The sequence below is a fragment of the Hemitrygon akajei genome, chromosome 15, assembly GCF_048418815.1.
Source record: "Hemitrygon akajei chromosome 15, sHemAka1.3, whole genome shotgun sequence".
NCBI classification, from domain to species: Eukaryota; Metazoa; Chordata; class Chondrichthyes; order Myliobatiformes; family Dasyatidae; genus Hemitrygon; species Hemitrygon akajei.
The window spans coordinates 61,353,986-61,373,880 of NC_133138.1; the positions used below are offsets into that span (position 1 = coordinate 61,353,986).

At 40.2% G+C, this 19,895-nt stretch overlaps 1 protein-coding gene across 2 annotated transcripts in view; it reads right to left on the reverse strand.

Annotated features, from left to right (window-relative positions):
* Positions 1 to 19,895, reverse strand: part of sh3pxd2b (SH3 and PX domains 2B) — a 293,160-nt gene that overhangs the window by 270,709 nt on the left and 2,556 nt on the right. For both annotated transcript variants that reach the window (XM_073067665.1, XM_073067663.1), the window contains exon 2: positions 11,551 to 11,631. In XM_073067665.1, coding sequence (XP_072923766.1) covers positions 11,551 to 11,631 — 81 coding nt within the window. The remainder of the gene's footprint in view (positions 1 to 11,550; positions 11,632 to 19,895) is intronic.

Sequence of the window (19,895 nt, forward strand, 5' to 3'; positions counted from 1 at the left end):
TGTCATGCTGATTTATGGGCAATTTTGTATTGTGCATCTGCGCCTAATGGAATGAGAGCTAAATGATTAACCCCATTTCACTCAGCAGACACACAGCTGGTGCAAAAAGGGGACTTGCGCTACCAGTCAAGATCAGTTTAAAATGCATAGCCTGAAGGTTAAAGAGACTAGTGCTGACTCCTTGCACCACCCAGACAACAGAGCACCAATAAAGCTGAGTAACACTACAGACGTCAATGTTGCTTAATTATTCTGCATTTTATTCCAGCACCGCCCTCCCCCACCCCCGACATCACTGGTTTAAGTAATATCAACGTTTTATTTATATTTATTTTACCACTTTTTTCTTCAATATGCTACTTCCATGGACTATCACAACTTTACAAATGCTCATCTCCTGTACTTCAGAAACCGGCTATTATTCTTGCTTGAGCCAGAGTACAGGGTATTATTTATTGGACAACAGGACAGAAATGTCACAGCAAAGCCCCTTCTGTCCCTACTTCATCAAACGCACAAAATTACTTCCATCAGGAGAACCCTGGCTAACTAACTCTTCCTCACACACTGACTCTGAGGCCATTTGGAATTACCGTAGATTCCGGATTTTAAGCCGCTACTTTTTTCCCACATTTTGAACAGCTTTGAACTTTGCGGCCAATAATCCGGAGCGGCTAATGCATTTTTTTTTCATGCCGCCTCGTAAACATTTTGCCTCGTAACAGTAGACCAATAAAATTGATGAGTAGTTCACAGAGGTCCAATGAAATTGTACGATAAATCAAGCGCACTTTCACAATTAAATTATTGTAAATCAGTCATTTGTACTCACCCTCATCAACATGGAAAACACTCGAAGCATTGTGCTACCTACCCTCTTAGTTTAAACTATATTTGTTTTCTGTACTACATCGCGGGATGCTATGACGACACACCCGGTTTCGCGGCGTCTTGTGGGAAAATGCCGTTTGCGATGAAACGGAAAGGAGGGGGTCGAGCGGCGGAGCGGCTTTGGATCTGAGCGAAATCTGCTTTTAAATGCCGTTTGCGATGAAACGGAAAGGAGGGGGGGAGCGGATTCCGCGAGCGGCTTTGGATCCGAGCGAACTCTGCTTTTAAGTTAAAGGTATCAATAACTTTTCCTGGTAGGCTGCAGTATATATATTTTTTACCAGTCGTTAGGAGATATTGGAATGTTGTTCAGTAAAGAAGTATACGCAACGTATATTTAAAAGTAGCCGCGTACGGGCACGGTTCGAAAAAAAGCATTTGCAATATGTATTTGTTTTTGTTACCATATGGATTTAATTAAAAGTTAAAAAAATCCTCACGTGTAATATCTTTCTGTGTAAATATCTCATATTACAACGTGGGACACCTGCGGCCGAAAATCCGGTGCGGCCTAAAATCCGGTGCGGCCTTTACATTTAAAAAAATGATTTTATTTCTAAAATTAGTGCCAGCGGCTAAAAATCAGGTGCGCTCTGTAGTCCGGAATCTACGGTATTCATCTCAACAAAACTATTTCTAAAAACTGCCTTTTCTCTCTGTGAAATTCCACAAGCTGAAGCTAAACCTACCAAATGCAAACCCTTTGGATTTACCAGAGGAACTTGGCTGAAAAACCTTTGCAGTTGCTAACTAACGTGCATTTACTGTTAAATAATTTAGAGGGAATATCTCAAGTAACGATGGCAGATTTCAAAGTTCAAAGTAAATATCTTATTAAAATACATATATAATATCCCAAGATTAATTTGCTGGCAAGCATTCACAGAAGAACAAATAAATACAATAGATTCAATGAAAGCCTACACATAATATTGATGCACTATCAATAACTCCAAAAGACTGGAATTAGAGTAAATACTGAAAGGCTTTTATTAGCAGTAAAATGGACCATGTCCATGCTGGATGACTGCCCTGGACTGTGGGAACAGCAGAGACACAATCATCTTTATCCAGGGGTCTGTGGGAGGAGCCACCGGAGCAGTCAACAGAGGGGCGTGTCCAGACAGATATACATGGTTTACCACAGATACAAAGCCTGGTAATGTGCAAAAGAAGAAAAACAATGCAAAAACAAAACAAACAAACAATAAATAAATAAGTAGATAGATAAATAAATGAATGAATATTGGCTTTCATGCCAAGATCATACAACCATCAGCGCCATTTTGATAATGTTACGTTACTGCAGCCCTGAGGCTGACTTGCATTAGATTTTAGATTGATGTATCGCTGCTGACCTCAAATGAACAAGACATTATTCTATCTTTTGTTATATGCTGGCATTTGTACTTTTCTGAAGTATTTATCGAAGCCATAAGCACAGGCAATAAAACAAAATAAACGTAAGAGATAATGCAGATGGTGGAAATCCAGAGCAACACACACAATGTGCTGGAGGAACTCAGCAGTTCAGGCAGCATCTATGGAAGTGAATCAGCAGTCTATGTTCGGGCTGAGACGTCAAACAAAACATACCACACGCCAGTATACCTTGACAAATGCTCCATAGAAAATGAATGAATGCAATCAACTGTATATGTTGAAGCAGGCTTTCAGCGGAATTGCAATTTATATTGACCGAAGAGATAGTAAAAGGCAGGTTTGTTGTATTATCTTTATTTCTATAGCCAAGCTAGATTTCCAAGACACGAGGAGTTCTGCAGATGTCGGAAATCCAGAGTGATACACACTAAATTCTGGAGGAACCCAGCAGGTCAGGCAGCATCTACAAAAATGAATAAATAGTCGACATTTCAGGCCAAGATCCGTCATCAGGACTAGAAAGGGAGGATGCCAAAATAATAAGGTGAGGGAAGGGGAAGGAGGACAAGCTAGAAGGTGATAGATGAAGCCAGGTGGGTGGGGGAGGGAAATGAAGTAAGAAACTGGGAGATGGTAGTAGGAATAGGCAGAGGCTGGAGAAGAAGGAATCTGATAGGACAGGAGAGTGAACTGTAGGAGAAAGGGAAGGAGGACGGGCACTAGGGGAGATGACAGGCAGGTGAGCAGATGTAAGAGGGCACAGTGGGGATTTAAAGAAGAGGGAAGGGGGAGGGGGAAGAGTCATAGTAAACTGGAGAAATCAATATGGAATATGAGATACGCTCCTCCAACATGAGAGTGGCCTCATCATGGCAGAGGAGGAGGTCATGGACCGAAAAATGTCGGAAAGGATTAGGGATAGGAATTATCAGGATATTCTGCTTTTGGCAGATGGGGTGGAGGTGCTCGACCGAACAGTCCTCCAATTTACAATGGTTCTCATCAATACAGAGGAGGTCACATTGAGAGCACCGGATACAGTAGACAACCCCAACAGATGTGCAGGTGAAGGGTTATCTCACCTGGAAGGAATGTTTGGGGCCCTGAATGGAGGAGAGGGAGCAGGAGAATGGGCACGTGGTGCACTTCTGCTGCTTGCAGGGGTAAGTGCCAGGAGGAAGATCAGTGGGCAGAGATAAATAGATATAAGAATCACAAAGGGAGCAATCCCTGCAGAAAGCAGAGAGTTGGGGAGAGGTAAAGACGTGTTGGTGGTAGGGTCCCATCAAAGTTGGAGGAAGTTGCGGAGAATGAAGTGCTGGTCACAGAGGCTCATGAGGTGGTAGGTGAGGACAAGAGCAGCAGGAAGATGGTGTCAGGGAAATCGAGGAGATACCATTGAGGGTAACGTAAGTGGCAGAGGAAGGGCAACCCCATTCTTTGAAGAAAGAGGATATCTCTGATGTCCTGGAAAGGAAAGCCTCATCCTGGGAACAGTAGCCTCCAACCTGATGGCATGAACATCGATTTCTCCAACTTACGGTAATTTCTCTCTCTTCTTCGATTCCTCACTCTGGCCTCTTACCTCTTCTCCTCACATGCCTATCACCTCCCACTGGTGCCCTTCCTATCAGACTCCTTCTCCTCCAGCACTTGGCCTTTTCCACCTATCACCTCCCAGTTTCATACTTTATCCCCCCTCCCCCACCCACCGAGTTTCACCTATCACCTTCCAGCTTGTCCTCCTTCACCTCCCCCCACCTTCTTATTCGGACATCCTCCCCCTTCCTCTCTAGTCCTGATGAAGGGTCTTGGCCTGAAATGATGACCTGCTGAGTTTCTCCAGCATTTTGTGTGAGTGGCTCTAGCTATCCAAAACTCACCGAATGCACCGTTGATATTATGAATGTCCATGCAAGCGCTTCATTCAAAGAAAATATTCACATTCCGGACACGAAACCAATGATATTTACAACTTGGAACTGATTTACTCGGCTGAATGCCTCTGGCTCCTACATTCAACCATCCCTCAATAGACATCCACATTTTACTTTAAAATATGTTTCACATAGCACTGCTATGTTACTTAGGGAGACAGTTATTGTGAATAAATTGTTTGCAATATAAAGAAAATTGAACAAAAATGGCAGAACTTCTGTGGTATTAAGAAATTACATACAACTCCCTATCCACATGAAACATTGCAAACAATGAAATAATGAGGGAAGCAGACAATGACAGGAAGAAGTAAGTTAGAATGCAGTTAACTTGTGACCTTAAATGGTACAGTGATTTGCAAACTGGGAAAAAATAAATGCAATTTTAGCAATGAAATTGGTGCAGGATCTTAAAATAGTTAAGCATTAAAATTTTAAGGCATGCTCCTAAGCACAAACTTCAAGAAACTAATAGAGATTAAAGAGCATGACACAGAAACATTATCAAAATAAAAACAAAGCTTATAAAAGGCAGCAGTTTTAAAATAGCCTTAAATGCCTATTTATACTGAATTTGAAACAGGGTCTGCAATTTTCAAACGCTTATGGCAAGATCTGGAATTAAATTTCATCTAGGTATGCATTAATTCTCGAATGTAAATTGGACAACCTGGTGAGATTTTCAATCCACAGACTAATTAGGGAAAGAAAGAAAAGTGGCCATAGTGACTGTGAAAAAGTAAGTAAACCTACACAAACTACAGTAGCTATGATAATTTCATTGGTACAACATTCTTCAGCAACGAAGTACAAAAGCTGCAATGCGAAATGCAGTTTTAATGTTAAGTCTTTTACTTTATTGGCAATCTTTAGAAGTCATTACAAGTGCAGTTTATGATTCTTCATTAATCAGGGCAGGACATTTATATTGAAAAAATAAATTTTTAGCACTTCCTCCAGCATGCTAGAAATACTACTGTACTACGGGCTTTCCTTCCAGATGAGCTCAATGCACTCTAAGCTTGCTTTGGCTGTCAAAATATGGAGGAACCAGCAGAAACTCCCACAGCCCCGGTGATCCTGTGATTTCAGTCTCTGAGAATGACACGAGAGCATCCTTCAGGAGGGTGAACTCACATAAACCACAGGTATTTAGTATGCGGCCCAGATGGGGTAACTGGCTGAGTACCAAACACCAGTGTTGATCAACTGGCTGGAGTGTCCACTGAAATCTTTAACCACTCGCTTTAGCAGTCTGAGGTACCCAACTGTTTCAAGGAGGCTTCAACACACACGGTGCCTAAGAAGAACATGGTGACCTGGCTCAATGACCTTCACCCAGTAGCACTTACATTCAGAGTGATGAAGTGTTTTGAGAGATTGGTGATGAAACATATCAAGTCCTGCCTGAGAAGCGCCTTGGACCTGCTCCAATTTGTCTATTGGCACAACAGGTCCACAGCAGATGCTATCTCATTGGCTTTTTACTCAACACTGGGACATCTAGACAGTAAAGATGGGTACATCAGGATGCTCTTTATTGAGAACAGCTCAGCTTTCAATACCGTCATCCCCTCAAAACTAATCAAAAAGCTCCCAGACCCTGTCCTCACTACCTCTTTGTGCAACTGGATCCTCAATTTGCTCACTTGCAGACTCCCAGTCAGTTCGGATTGGCATCAACATCTCCTCCAGCGTCTCCATCAGCACAGGTGTACCACAAGGCTGTGTGTTTAGCTCCCTGCTCTACTTGCTTTACACTTATGACTATGTCTAATGCCTAATTATGTTTGTAGACGACATCACTGTTGTAGGTTGAATCAAAGGTGGTGAGAAAGCAGCAGAGAGAAGAGAGACCAAGGAGCTGATTATTGACTTCAAGAGAAGGAAACTGGAGGTCCATGAGCCAGTCCTCATTGGGGCATCCAAGGTCAACAGCTTTACGTTCCTTGGTGTTATCATTTCAGAGGATCTACCTGGGGATGAGCATGTATAGTAAGTGCTTTTATGAAGAAAGCATCACAGCACCTCTTCTTCCTTAGAAGTTTAAGAATATTCAGCATGACATCTAAAACTTTGACAACCTTCTATTGATCTGTGGCAAAACTATATTGACAAGCTGCATCACAGCCTAGTATAGAAAAACTAATGCCCTTGAGTGAAAAAAAGTCCTACAAAAAGTCGTGGGTACAGACCAGTCCATCGTGGGTAAAGCCTTCCCCACCATTCCATCACTGAGACGATCTGCATGGCGCGTTGTTGCAGGAAAGCAGCATCAATCATCAGGGACGCCCACTACCCAGGTCTGTCCTCTTCTAGCTCATGCCATCAGGAAGAAATTACAAAAGCCTCAGGACTCACACCACCAGGTTCAGGAACAGTTATCACCCCAAAACCATCAGGCTCAAATCACAGGGGATAATTTCTCGTGCTCCATCACTGAACTGTTCCCACAACTTTTGGACTTACTTTCAAGGACTTTATTTCGCATTCTTGATACTTATTGCCCATCTATTATTATTTTTTCTCTATTTTTGTATTTGTACCTTTTTTGTCTTTTGCACACTTGCTTGCCCTGTTAATGCAGTCTTTCATCAATTCTACTCTAGTTACTGGATTTATTGAGCATGTCTGTAAGAAAATAAATCCCAGTGTTGTTTATGGTGACATATATGTACTTTGACAATAAATTTACTTTGAACTTTGAAATTAGTTATGTTTGATAATCCCAGACCATTAGAATAATGCAACAAATACATTTAAATCCTAACATTCTACATTATCAGATGGTAAGTAAATTCTAATACAGGAGATGTAACATCTCCAAAGGATGGTTCTCAGATTAATTGCAGCAGCCTGTCACTCAGGTCAGCTCAGGAAGATAGATCAATTGGTTGGATGACAGTTAGATTTAATCACCCTCCATTCAAGTTTAACACATCAGGTAGAAATCCACCCAACAGCAATGTTTAAATCCTGTTCAATTTATTGCAAGAAAGTGTGAAAAATCAATTTCAGATTTGCCTGCTCAATTCTCATGCTTAATTTAAAAAAACATGGCAAGACGCAACATTATCCAGTGGTTTTCATGATGTAAAGGAATTCTGAATCAGAATTAGGTTTATTATCACCGGCATGTGACATGAAATTTGTTAACTTTGCAGCAGTAGATCAATGCAATACATAATCTAGAAGAAAAAAATGATAATAAACAAATAACTAAATCAATTACAGTTTACGTGTATTGAATAGATTAAAAATTGAGCAAAAAAACAGAACTACTATATATTAAAAAAGTGAGGTAGCATCCAAGGGCTCAGTGTCCATTTAGGAATCAGACGGCAGAGGGGAGGAAGCTGTTCCTGAATCACTGAGTGTGTGCCTTCAGGCTTCTGCATCTCCTACCCCACGGCAACAGCGAGAAAAGAGCATACCCTGCCTGCTGGGGGTCCTTAATAATGGACGCTGCCTTTCTGAGACACCACTCCTTGAAGATGTCCTGGGTCAACACTGATTTCATCGCTATATCACAAACCTGGAAAAGTTAGTGCTTCTAAAACAAAAATTAGCATGTGGATTCCAGCAAAGCTAAAAAGAATTGGCAAGGAATTGTGATCAAAAATAGATGATAACAGAAAGTAATCTGAATTACCAGGATGACAAAAACAGGACAAACACTAGCCTAGATTGAAAACAAGAGCCTGCATCTCCTGCGGTGTCAATTTACACCTTTTGTCTCATTGACCTACTGAGCTCTTCTCGCATTTTGTTTATTGTTTTAGATTCCAGTAGCCACCCTGTCTTTTGTCTTCATATTGGCATTGACTGTCTGTTTATTAATCAATCTAATGCTGCATCATTGACAAACAAAATGGTCACATGTGAATCAACAGAATAATATCCAATACCTGCCAAAAAGAACAAAAATCATGATGTTTTCTCCATTCAAATATTTGCATAAAATTATACACCCAGACCTTTAAATATGTACCTAGAACTTAGGTGGAGATCTGCTATATCCACCTTCTTGTTTACTTACATACTCAGAAAGAAAGAAATGCTAGTTAAGTATAGCTGAATAAAGAATCCTCAAGCAGTCAATTATTGTATTCACCAAAGCAATTATTTTCATTTGCAATAGTTGATAATGAATTAGAAGCCTGATTGACATCACCTGATTCTTATTTCTGCTGACCAAGGTTAAAGGAAAGCCTGTCAGTTCTCCATCTAACTTCATATTTTAGCAAAAAGTTGAAACCTACCCCAATGTAATTTAAAATGACTGCATCGCTAAAGCTAGTAAATAATTAACATGTTTGAATGTGTTTGAGATGCACTGTCATCACTATTGCATATTCAAAATTGAATTCTACGCTTTTAAATGCATCTTCAATCCTTTCAATTTATTGCCTACTCAATTTTATCCATTCATCTGAATACACAAATTGTCATCTAATATGTTATTAATGGATGCTAATCCCTCTATTTATGAGAAAAGATGTATGGTGTTAGCAGGCACTGGGAGGAGAGGAAAGGGCTGTTGGAGGCAGCCAAGCTAATGTATTGTATCTTGCAGATTATCAGTGCCACAGCACACATATTGCCCGATGATGGACAGAACAGATACAGTACAAATGGACAAGATGATCTCCTCATATTTGGCTAATATTGACCATTTTGATCATTGTGATGCAATGAAGAAGTCAATGATTGACAAAAACCTGCCCTTGTTTAGATATAAAAAAACTTATACACTGTATTGCTACCAACGTATATTAAAATGTCTATGACTGTTCATGGATAAAATATGTTGATTGTTTTTGAAGAGGTTTTAATCTATTTTTTAATAGATCTGTGTTTGCAAATGAAATGCAAAGATTAAGGGAAGGGGTGAGAGAGGAAAGAGATCTTAATCACTTTGTCTTTGATTTCCTATGTTTTAAGGGCATAAGATTGGGAAGTTACAAATCTAACTCTTTCATTCTGCAATTAAGAGTAACAGAAAGTAGGAAACAACAGACCATTTTGATTAACATCAGTCCTCAGGAAAATGTTAGAAACCATTAATAACTTCATGTTTAAAAAATCAATATACTGTAATCAGGCAATGGCAATACTATTTTGTGAGAAAGAAATCACATTTGAACAATTTATTAGAGTTTTTTGATAAAAATAATGTGTATGATGGATAAAGGGTAACCGATATCTGCAACAGGTTTTACAGAATGCATCTGATAAGGAGCCATACCAGAGATTAATGCTGAAAATATCTGATGTAGTTTGGCCTAAAAAATGTTAAAAATTCCTTTGTTCCTGAGTTCAATTTAAACTATTCTGTGGCAAGTCAATTTAGGACAAAGCAACGTCCCTCATTAAGGACCCACATCAACCAGGAAACGTCTGTTCTCATTGCTACCATCAGGAAGGAGGTACAGAAACCTGAAGCTACACACTCAGCGATTCAAAGACAGCTTCTTCCCCTCTGCCATCGATTTCTGAATGGACATTGAACTCATAAACACTATCTCACTACTTTTTTATTCTTATTTTTACACTAATTATTTAACTACTTTATATACATGAATATAGACTGCAATGTTCAGGGTTTTTTCTATTATTATATTTCACATTGTACTGCTGCCGAAAAGGCAACAAATTACACAACCTATGTCGGTGATATTAAACCTGATTCTGAAGAGCCAAATCTAGAAGCACAACTTTAGCATTCATGACAAAGGAATTCAACGCATTGACTTAAGTTAGTTCAAGAAAAATGTATTTGTTTTAAATGAAATCGTTGATTTTTAAATTAAGTTGTATATTCTAATCTGTTAATTCAACTTCCATATAATTTAACTTTTTAAATAAACCAACTTTTGACCGGCATTCTGCGTTTAGTTGTGTCATGTTCTTCAACCGTTTGGAGAGAACAGAAGACAAGCTGTACAATGTGTGTGAGCTCCCCCATTGATAGACAGGCTCACTGTACACTCTGTCCCTAACGCTAAGTCACTGATCAGGATGCTGGAGGGTAACATTTGTTGAGCAAGAGGGAAGAGTGAATTACCGTAGATTCCGGATTATAAGCCGCTACTTTTTTCCCACATTTTGAACAGCTTTGAACTCTGCGGCCTATAATCCAGAGCGGCTAATACATGGTTTTTTTTCATGCCGCCTCGTAAACATTTTGCCTCGTAACAGTAGACCAATAAAATTGATGAGTAGTTCACAGAGGTCCAATGAAATTGTACGATAAATCAAGCGCACTTTCACAATTAAATTATTGTAAATCAGTCATTTGTACTCACCCTCATCAACATGGAAAATACTCGAAGAAAAGCAAGACCCGAGCGCGTCAGACCCGATTAGACCCGATCGCAATGCGCAAGCGTCAGACCCGATTAGACCCGAGCGCATTGCGCAAGCGCGTCAGACCCGATTAGACCCGATCGCATTGCGCAAGCGTGTCAGACCCGATTAGACCCAATCGCAATGCGCAAGCGTCAGACCCGATTAGACCCGATCGCATTGCGCAAGCGTCAGACCCGATTAGACCCGATCGCATTGCGCAAGCGTGTCAGACCCGATTAGACCCGATCGCAATGCGCAAGCGTCAGACCCGATTAGACCCGATCGCATTGCGCAAGCGTGTCAGACCCGATTAGACCCGATCGCAATGCGCAAGCGTCAGACCCGATTAGACCCGATCGCAATGCGCAAGCGTCAGACCCGATTAGACCCGATCGCATTGCGCAAGCGTGTCAGACCCGATTAGACCCGATCGCATTGCGCAAGCGTCAGACCCGATTAGACCCGATCGCATTGCGCAAGCGTGTCAGACCCGATTAGACCCGATCGCATTGCGCAAGCGTGTCAGACCCGATTAGACCCGATCGCATTGCGCAAGCGTCAGACCCGATTAGACCCGAGCGAAAACGCTGCTTTTAAGTTAAAGTCGATCAATAACTTTTCCTGGTAGGCTGCAGTATATATATTTTTACCAGTCGCTAGGAGATATTGGAATGTTGTTCGTGCTGTTCAGTAAAAAAGTATATGCAACGTAATTTGTGTTACCGATACGTATGTATATTTAAAAGTAGCGGTGCGGCCTAAAATCCGGTGCGGCCTTTACAATTAAAAAATTGATTTTATTTCTAAAATTAGAGCCTGCGGCTTTTAATCAGGTGCGCTCTGTAGTCCGGAATCTACGGTATTTCAATTGTACATGCACCCAAAGTTCTTCTGCACACCAAGTCACAGAACTAAAGTTGGTCAGAAACAACCAAGATAAAGGATAGTGTTTTTTTTTACAATTCTACAGGTGTGATTCAAGACTTACTTGCAGATTGAAGAACCTGCTGTAGCGTCTGTAGATGACTTCTGTGGAACCATTTGACCATGTGACTTGAATTATGTAAACCTGAAAGGAAATGAAGTAGATCAGAAATTTTGTCATAGACAGACTGTAATTTACTGATATTATTTCAGCAACCAACCAAGTCTAGTTTAAACATAATATGTATTATACAACTAGTCACGAATACAGTTGTAAACATAGCTGAGTCATATCCTCAAAGTTATGGTATCTGCTGGGTGTTTAGAGAGAAGAATTGATTGTGGCATCCAGGAAGAAGGGTAAGACAAAGGCATGCACACCAGTCCTCATTGAGAGATCAGCTGTGAAAGGTGTGAGCAATTTCAGGTTCCTGGGTGTCAACATCTCTAAGCGTCTATCCTGTGCCAATTATATTGATGCAGTGACAAAGAAGGCATGATAACGGCTATACTTCATTAGGAGTTTGAGGAGATTTGGTGTGTTAGCAAAGAAACTGGCAAAATTCTACAGATGTACTATGGAGAGCATTCTAACTGACTGCATCATCAACTGGTTTTGGAGGGAGGGCACTGCACAGGATTGAAATAAGCTGGAGGAAGTTGTCAATGGTCAGCTCCATCATGAGCACTAGCATCTCCAGCATCCAGGACATCTTCAAGGAGCGATGCCTCAGAAAAGACCCATCATTGAGGACTCCATCACCCAGGACATTCCCTGTTCTCACTGCAACCAGTAGGGAGGAGGTACAAGAGCCTGAAGCACACACTCAATAATTCGGGAACAGCTTCTTTCCCTCTGCTTTCCGATTTTGGAATGGACAGTAAATCCCACGAAAACTACCTCACTACTTTACCTCTTTTTGCACTATTTCATTTAACTTTTTAAATATATCTATATACTTACTGTAATTTAGCTTTTCATTATGTATTGCAATATACTGCTGCCCTATAACAATAAATTTCACGACATACGTCAGTGATATTAACCCTGATCTGATTCTGATTCCTAAATAATCTGCCCAACTCCCTGCAAAACACTAAACCTGCTCTTTATATCATACCACACCAAGAGTTTAAGGAATGGGGCCAAGATTCCTCAGGCAGCATATTGTCCCTATCAATTTGTCAGTGTATCATCAGCAAGAACCTGAAACAACACTTCCAAAATACTCCATCCGTATTTGAATGGAGATGTAATGTAAAGATTTTTACTCCTCATGTATTTGAAGGATGAAAGTAATAAAGTCAATTCAATTAAATCAGAAACCTATTGACATCAAGCTTTAAACGTTTGTTGAAGCAACCCAGAGAAGAAGAAGTTCAAGGTGTATACTTTTGAACCTTTGAAGCATTGCCATCCTATAAAAAATGCAACATCCACCCAGCCGTTATACAATACCCCAACAGGGCACAAAACCAGAGGGAAAATCTCCATATGCTCCAGTGCAGCTGGAAACCTAACACACAACAAACAGACTCACCAATCTTCTAGCAAACTAAGCCTGATGGAGCTCCAACACTTGCAGCTGCATCTGGCTCTCTGAACCTTCAGCAATCAATCCAGTTCAGTCCGATTCCATCAAAGCTTAGAGGAGAGGTTGCCGCTTTCCTACATCACAATTTTTAGTCTTCAACAGGATGTTTATAAAGCTTCCAAAGGGCCAAAGGTTTATGGCACTAGAGCAGACAATAAACTAGCTGATGTGTAGACGTACCCTGCCATCTCCAAAACATGACATCTCCATGCTTTCTCACAGGTCTTTAGCCACAGTAACTACAGGCTGAGTTCAAAACCCATGGAAATAAACTTGAATTGCAGGGACAATATAAAAAAAAGGGAACGAGATGTAACCAATCCTAGGTTTTTATTCCAACTCACCAAGGTCAGTACCTCCAGGAAAATAGGTGTGTATAATTTTAAAAACCGAAGGATTGTCAGCACCACAACATTATACTTTATGAGGAATAGATAATGGAGCCCTCCTGAAACAATAGTCCAACTCTACCTAAAATGTGTGAATCAATCAGGGACTAAACAGAGTGTTTACATGTTGATTCAGTTACTTCTGAACACATAATGACCCCCAAGACAAATAGCCAGGGGAAAACTAATTTCCATTAACCATGAATAGACAGCCTAGTACTCACAACAACTTGTTGGGTTAATTAGCAGCTGAGGAAGTAATTAAAAGTCTTGAGCAAATACAGTAAGCAGGTTTGCAGACATGTATCTCCCAAGTCTGGCTACAAACATCCTGCTGCTATACACAGATACTGCTTGTTCTTGGTGGGCTTAGAAGTACAGAGTTCTTTCATTATTTATATTGGGTGCTCCCAAAACATCAATTGCATGTATGTTGTGAACTACAGACTGTTGGGTACTTAGCAATACACTTCAGAAGGAAGCATCGTTAATTAAAGCACACTGTTGTATGGCAGAACAGTCTTGAGGATTTCATTACTGAGGGAGTCCATCAGCTGACAAAAAGAATTAAAATTTATAGTTAAAACATCAAATGCTATGGCAGATCACCTTGCAATAATCAATATAATTATTCATGAAAATCAATTCTCAGCTTTAAGTACAAATTAAACTCAATACTGTCTAATGGATTTCCTGCTTGTGCTAATTTTGCATTTCTCCAAGGAACTGACAAAACAGACTGACCAATAGAGTGCCTCATCCTCAAAATATTCTGACCAATAGAGCATCCACAGGCAGCGAAATCAGAAAACCTGGGACTTCTGAAACCTCTGCCACATCCGCTCAGCTTCCAGTAAAGGAGGTAGTAACTATGCACTGCAATTCTGCAGTCTAGGAATAAAATATGAACCCCTGACTGACTTTGACAATAGCTCCCACTGCGTAACAGGGGATGTGCTGGCCAGTCGCCAACCCTCCACTCTGAGCAGATGCCTTCTTTTCTTGGAGGAGGTGGGAGTAGAAACAGGGTCAGGGTGTATACTGTATACATTTCTCTCACATTAAATGTACCTATTGAAGACAAAACATCATCCTGCCTCATACTTAGCTCATCGTCAAGGTGCAAAAGCTAGCCTGCTTGTGTAGATGTCTTTGGGTGACAGAAGAAACTTGGAGACACAAGAGATGCTGCAGATGCTAGAAACCTGGTGCAACACATATAAAAAATTTTGGAGGAACTCAGCAGGTCAGGCAACATCTGTGGGGGAGAAATTGACAGCTGATGTTTCAAGCTCAGACCCCGTGGACAGTTTACTTTCGTCCACAGATGTTGCTGAGTTCCTCCAGATTTTTGTGCATGTTGCTGAAGAAAATTGAAGTCACAATGCAGGCCCCCTTGAAATTAAGTTTTGTATCTCTTCAAATTATAGTTGAGCAATGTTAGCACTGGAAACCAAGCAGTTGTATTCATTTGTGGCACAGGATGTGATGTAGACTTTGGTTCAGTCAACAGTATTCTTGTCTGAGTCAGAAGGCTACAAGTTCAAATTCTACTCCAGACAAGAGCACAAAGAGGTGAGACCTCAATGTTGTATCATAGGAGTGCTACATTGGGTGAGGAGAAGACAAACCAAGGTCTTCTCTGCTATTTTGACTGAATGCAAATAATCCATGATGGTTGGTTGGAAAAGTTCTTTCCCAGTAGCCTGATTAACTTGCATTTTCATAGATATGGAACACCCTGCCAGTTTTGGGAACTTCCTCTGCCGCATATATTGTTTATATTGTTTCCTACTTAAAACAACATTGATTCTGCAAACAACCTTCATGACTACAAACACTTGAGACATCCAAAGGTTATAAATGAAGCTATATAAAAGTAAATGTTGTTCAAAGTGGAAAGTTAGGGTAGTGGCTCCAATATACTACAGGGAACCCTCAAGTTACAGGCATTCAGGTTACAAAAATTCACCCTTTGAGATTCACAAATTACTAACAAAATATTTTGACATACAGAATATGTTTCTCACAGAATTTGCATGCAAAACAGAAAATAAATCAACTCATGTTTAGTTTTGCAATTCTGTTTCTCAATGCGTGCACAGATGACACCTTTCATGTCATGGAAAGTAATTTTCTACAGACGTAACTCCTTCCTCCCTATAATGCCAGGTGACACCTTACCTGTCACGGGCAAGGCATCTCAGAATGCACAGAGATCATTAAAGGAAGCAAGTGCTCCAAATATGCTCACAGAACTCATAGACTAATGCTCCGTTTAGCAATGTCTTGAAAGTGTGGCTTGAAACAAATGTCAAGAAAATATGAATGACAATGCAGCAGAGATTTTTCACAATCTGATGCCTTATACTGGCTTGACTAGAATGACTACAATTCTAACCAAGCCAGTATATGGACCGGCCATATTCATTTCATTTAAGAATCCTTTGACCAGTGGGGAGTCTGTCTCCTAGTGTCTGACTCAGAAGCACATCCAGTCCTGGAATTCAAAAGGATAATCTCCAACACCCAGTTTCACCTTCACTTAGAAAGCCAAATATTCTGGCCTTGAAATTGAAGGCAAGTCACCTGGTTACTGCCAATATCACTATAGTCACGGGCTCACCACAGAGACCCAATGGGGGCTTGGTAGTGTGAGTGAGGGTAGATGAAGTGTGGACAATGAATGCCAAACCAGGATGCAGAAGTCCACTGGCCACTTCACCTTATGCCAGTGAGTGGACCTTCAATACAGTCTAAGCTTCAGAGTAGGTATTTGTGAAAAGATGCTACCAAACATGATAATAGTAATGCTGTTTATGAAGCTCCAAATACACACATTGCTCTCATTTGGTCTATTGTCAACTTGCTTTCATCCTAGATTTATTTCAATTATTCATTAAACTCAACATGTAGATTTAAACTCCATTCTGTAGATATGATATGGGCATTAAATAATTCCATTTCCTCATAAATATCATGGTAGCACTGGAAACACACATACACACTTGTCTCAGATTGGACTTTGGCTAATTAAAGCAGGGAAAGTAATATTGGTTTCTGCAGGCTACATCGAAAGATGAATATTTATTTGCAGACTTTTTTGTGGATAAACTTTGGAGTAAATTTACCCAAGCTATTTGCTCAAGTTGAACTATTTCAACAATTTACTGAAATATATTGAATGTCAAGCAGTATTTGTTCAGCCAATAAGAGTTACTCACCAATGAAAACAAAGGCTCATCCTTACAAACACAAAAACTCTTTCACTGTGATAATTGTTAATCCTGCATTTCCAAGTTGCTGTCACTGAAGATTAACTTATACAAATACAGAATCTCAGTTCTACAGATATCTGTCATTAGAAAATTTAACGATGTCATTTATTTTCATAAACAGTTCAGTTCTATTGTTTTATCCATTCCTTTATTTCCCTATCTGCTCTTTCTTCTTGTGCTTAGATTGACAATGAATTTTATCAGTCCTTCTCTCCCCTATCTGGCTATCCTTCACCAATTCATTAGCAAGAAACAGAGTTATTATTCCTGTTCCAATTGCTTGGAAAGCTTATTTCCCTCACTGAACTCATACTTCCACCAGATTACATTTCTAATGCAGCCTTAATGCCCACACATAAATAGGCTAATCAGTAGCAGCCTTGGTCTTACTTAATGGTAGAAGAGGCTCGAAGAGCAAAATGGACTCCCAATAATCTCTTACTATCTTTCCTTTCCGTTAGTCCTGACGAAGGGTCTCGGCCCGAAACGTCGACAGCGCTTCTCCCTATAGATGCTACCTGGCCTGCTGTGTTCCACCAGCATTTTGTATGTGGTGTTTGTATTTCCAGCATCTGCAGATTTCCTCGTGTTTGCTCCCAATATCCTTATCTATTATTATAGTTCCTGAAGTAATTTCAGAAATGTTCAATTTTTTAAAAAAATTATAAGTTTATAAATACAAAAATAATCGGTGGGAGAAGTTAATCATTGTTAGTCAAAATCACATTCATTAAATTTACTGAGTGGCTGCAGGCCGAGTCCAGTAAAGTTTGATATACAGTAAGTATTAACCATTTGGATGAGGATAAAAGAGGTGTGGTTCATAAATCTGCAGATGAGACCTACTGACCTCACTGGTGGTACAGTAAACAGCGAAGAAGGTTATCTGAGTAGCTACATCAAAAGTAAAAGATTGACAGATGGAACCAAACTCAGACAAATGATGTTTTTTGGGAAGTTGAACCAGACAGAACCTACACAGTGAATTGAATGACCTGGTTCTGGGAGTGTTGTAGAACGGTTGCCTGAAAGTGTCACCACAGATCGACAGAGGGTGAAGGTGTACAACATGCCTGCTTTCATTTGATGATGTACGGAGTATAAGAGCTGGGATTGCACTTGCAGCATTCTGTGCAGGTCTGGTTATATAGAACGAAGTGATTAAGCTGGAGATCGTGCAGAAGGAGATCCACAAGAACACTGCAGGGTCAGGGAGAGACTGAAGATTAGGACTGTTTTCCCTAGAGTAAAGACATGAACGGCATAGATAAGGTAGATGGTCAGTTGTTTTCCCCAAAGTAGGATAGTCAACAACTAGTGGGAATAAGTTAAAGGTGAAAGGGACAGATTAAAGGGCCTTCAAGGGACATGTTTTCACACAGACAGTGGTGGTTATTTGGTAGCAGTTTCCAAAAGAAGTGATAGAGGCAAGTATACAACCTATAAATAAAACATTTGGACTGACATCTGGATAGGAACTGTTTGGACTCTACAGTCCAAGCAAATGTAATTAGCTCAGGTAGGCAACTTGGTTGGCATGAACGAGTTGGACAAAGGTCTCGTCTCTAAGCTGTATGACTTTATAATCTGCTGTTCACGTCCTAATTTTAGGTAATTACAGCATCTCCTGCACCTGCGCTTATCTTGGTGCTCCCAGGAATTGAGGTGGACAAGATAGTCCAGGATCTACCACCATTTCCCTTCCTACAGCATGTAAGCAGGAAATGAAGCACAAGAATAAGGAGATCAGACACAAAGATGGGCCTTGCTGCATCTTCCTTTATTCTCTGAAGCAATTTTGACCCAACAGATGGAGTCATGTAAAAAGTCTCTCTTTAACTCCTCATCTAATGCAGAAGATCAACGTGACATCTAAATGTATCCCTATCAATACACTGCCTTCAATACTCTTTAAGTCAATAGGAGGTTCTCGAGAGTGATCCCAGGAATGAAAGGCTTAACGAATGAGGAGAATTTGATTGCTCTGGGCCTGTATTTAATGGGAGTTCAGAGGAATGGGAGGGGGGGGATCTCATTAAAATCTACCAAATACCAAAAAGCAATGGACAGAGCAAATGTGGATGGAGATGTATGTCCATTAGGAGGATCTAGGATCTAAAGGCACGTCCTCAAAATGAAAGAACAGAGATGAGGAAGAATTTCTTTAGCCAGAGCAGTGGTGAATCTATGAAATTCTTTGCCATAGGATAGGGGGCAGTGGAGGCCACATCATGGGGTGCATTTAAGGCAGTATTTGATAGGTTTTTGGTTGCTGTAAGATTAAGGGTTACAGGGAGAAGACAGAAGAATGGAGTTGAAAATCAATCAGCCATGATTGAATGGCCTACTTCGGCTGCTGTATCTTATGCAAAAGCATGTATCGGTATTGAACAATGTCCTTCAGTTATAAATGCAGCAGTAGAGAAACCCTCATTTCTCTTTCTCCCTCTCCTTCTCTCACACATACAAAACATGGTCAGAAGGTCACTTTTATTGTACCTTCCTATTTACCAACCTTAATGAACCCTAAAATAAACATTTTATAAGCCTCCAATTGCATAGATTCCATGAGTCAATGCTTTCAGCATGATGTCCTCATCAACAGTATAAAAAAGCAGCTTGAATACTCAATTTAGCTAAGACTTCAAGCTGCTTTTTAACTATTAGCTTTAAACCCTAAATTATATTAGTCATCCTAACTTGCCCCAAAAAATAAAATGAACTTCATTCAAAATACAAATATTGTTTCTCTCAGCTCATCACAGCATACGTGGTTAACTGTGGTATCAAAGAGCATATAATTCACATACCTTCTATAAATAAAGCTTATGTTCTATAACACATACATGCATGACTTAAAATCATTAATGATTATTGAAAACTAACTGCAAAACATTTGTATGTTTCTGAATATTTATACAAATCCATCCAAAGGTAAAAGGGCAAAATGCAATTTCTACAAAGTATCAGAGGAGCCAGTCTCAATGTGGACAGGATCAAAGAAACGATTGTGCACTTTAGAAGTTGCAGGCTGCCCACTCCTCACTGCACGCTCCGTTGTGAAGAGTTAGGAGCACCAAGTTTCTGTGATCACACCTGCTCCCTTTGGTCGAAAACAGCACAGGAGTGACTCCAACTTCTGAGGAG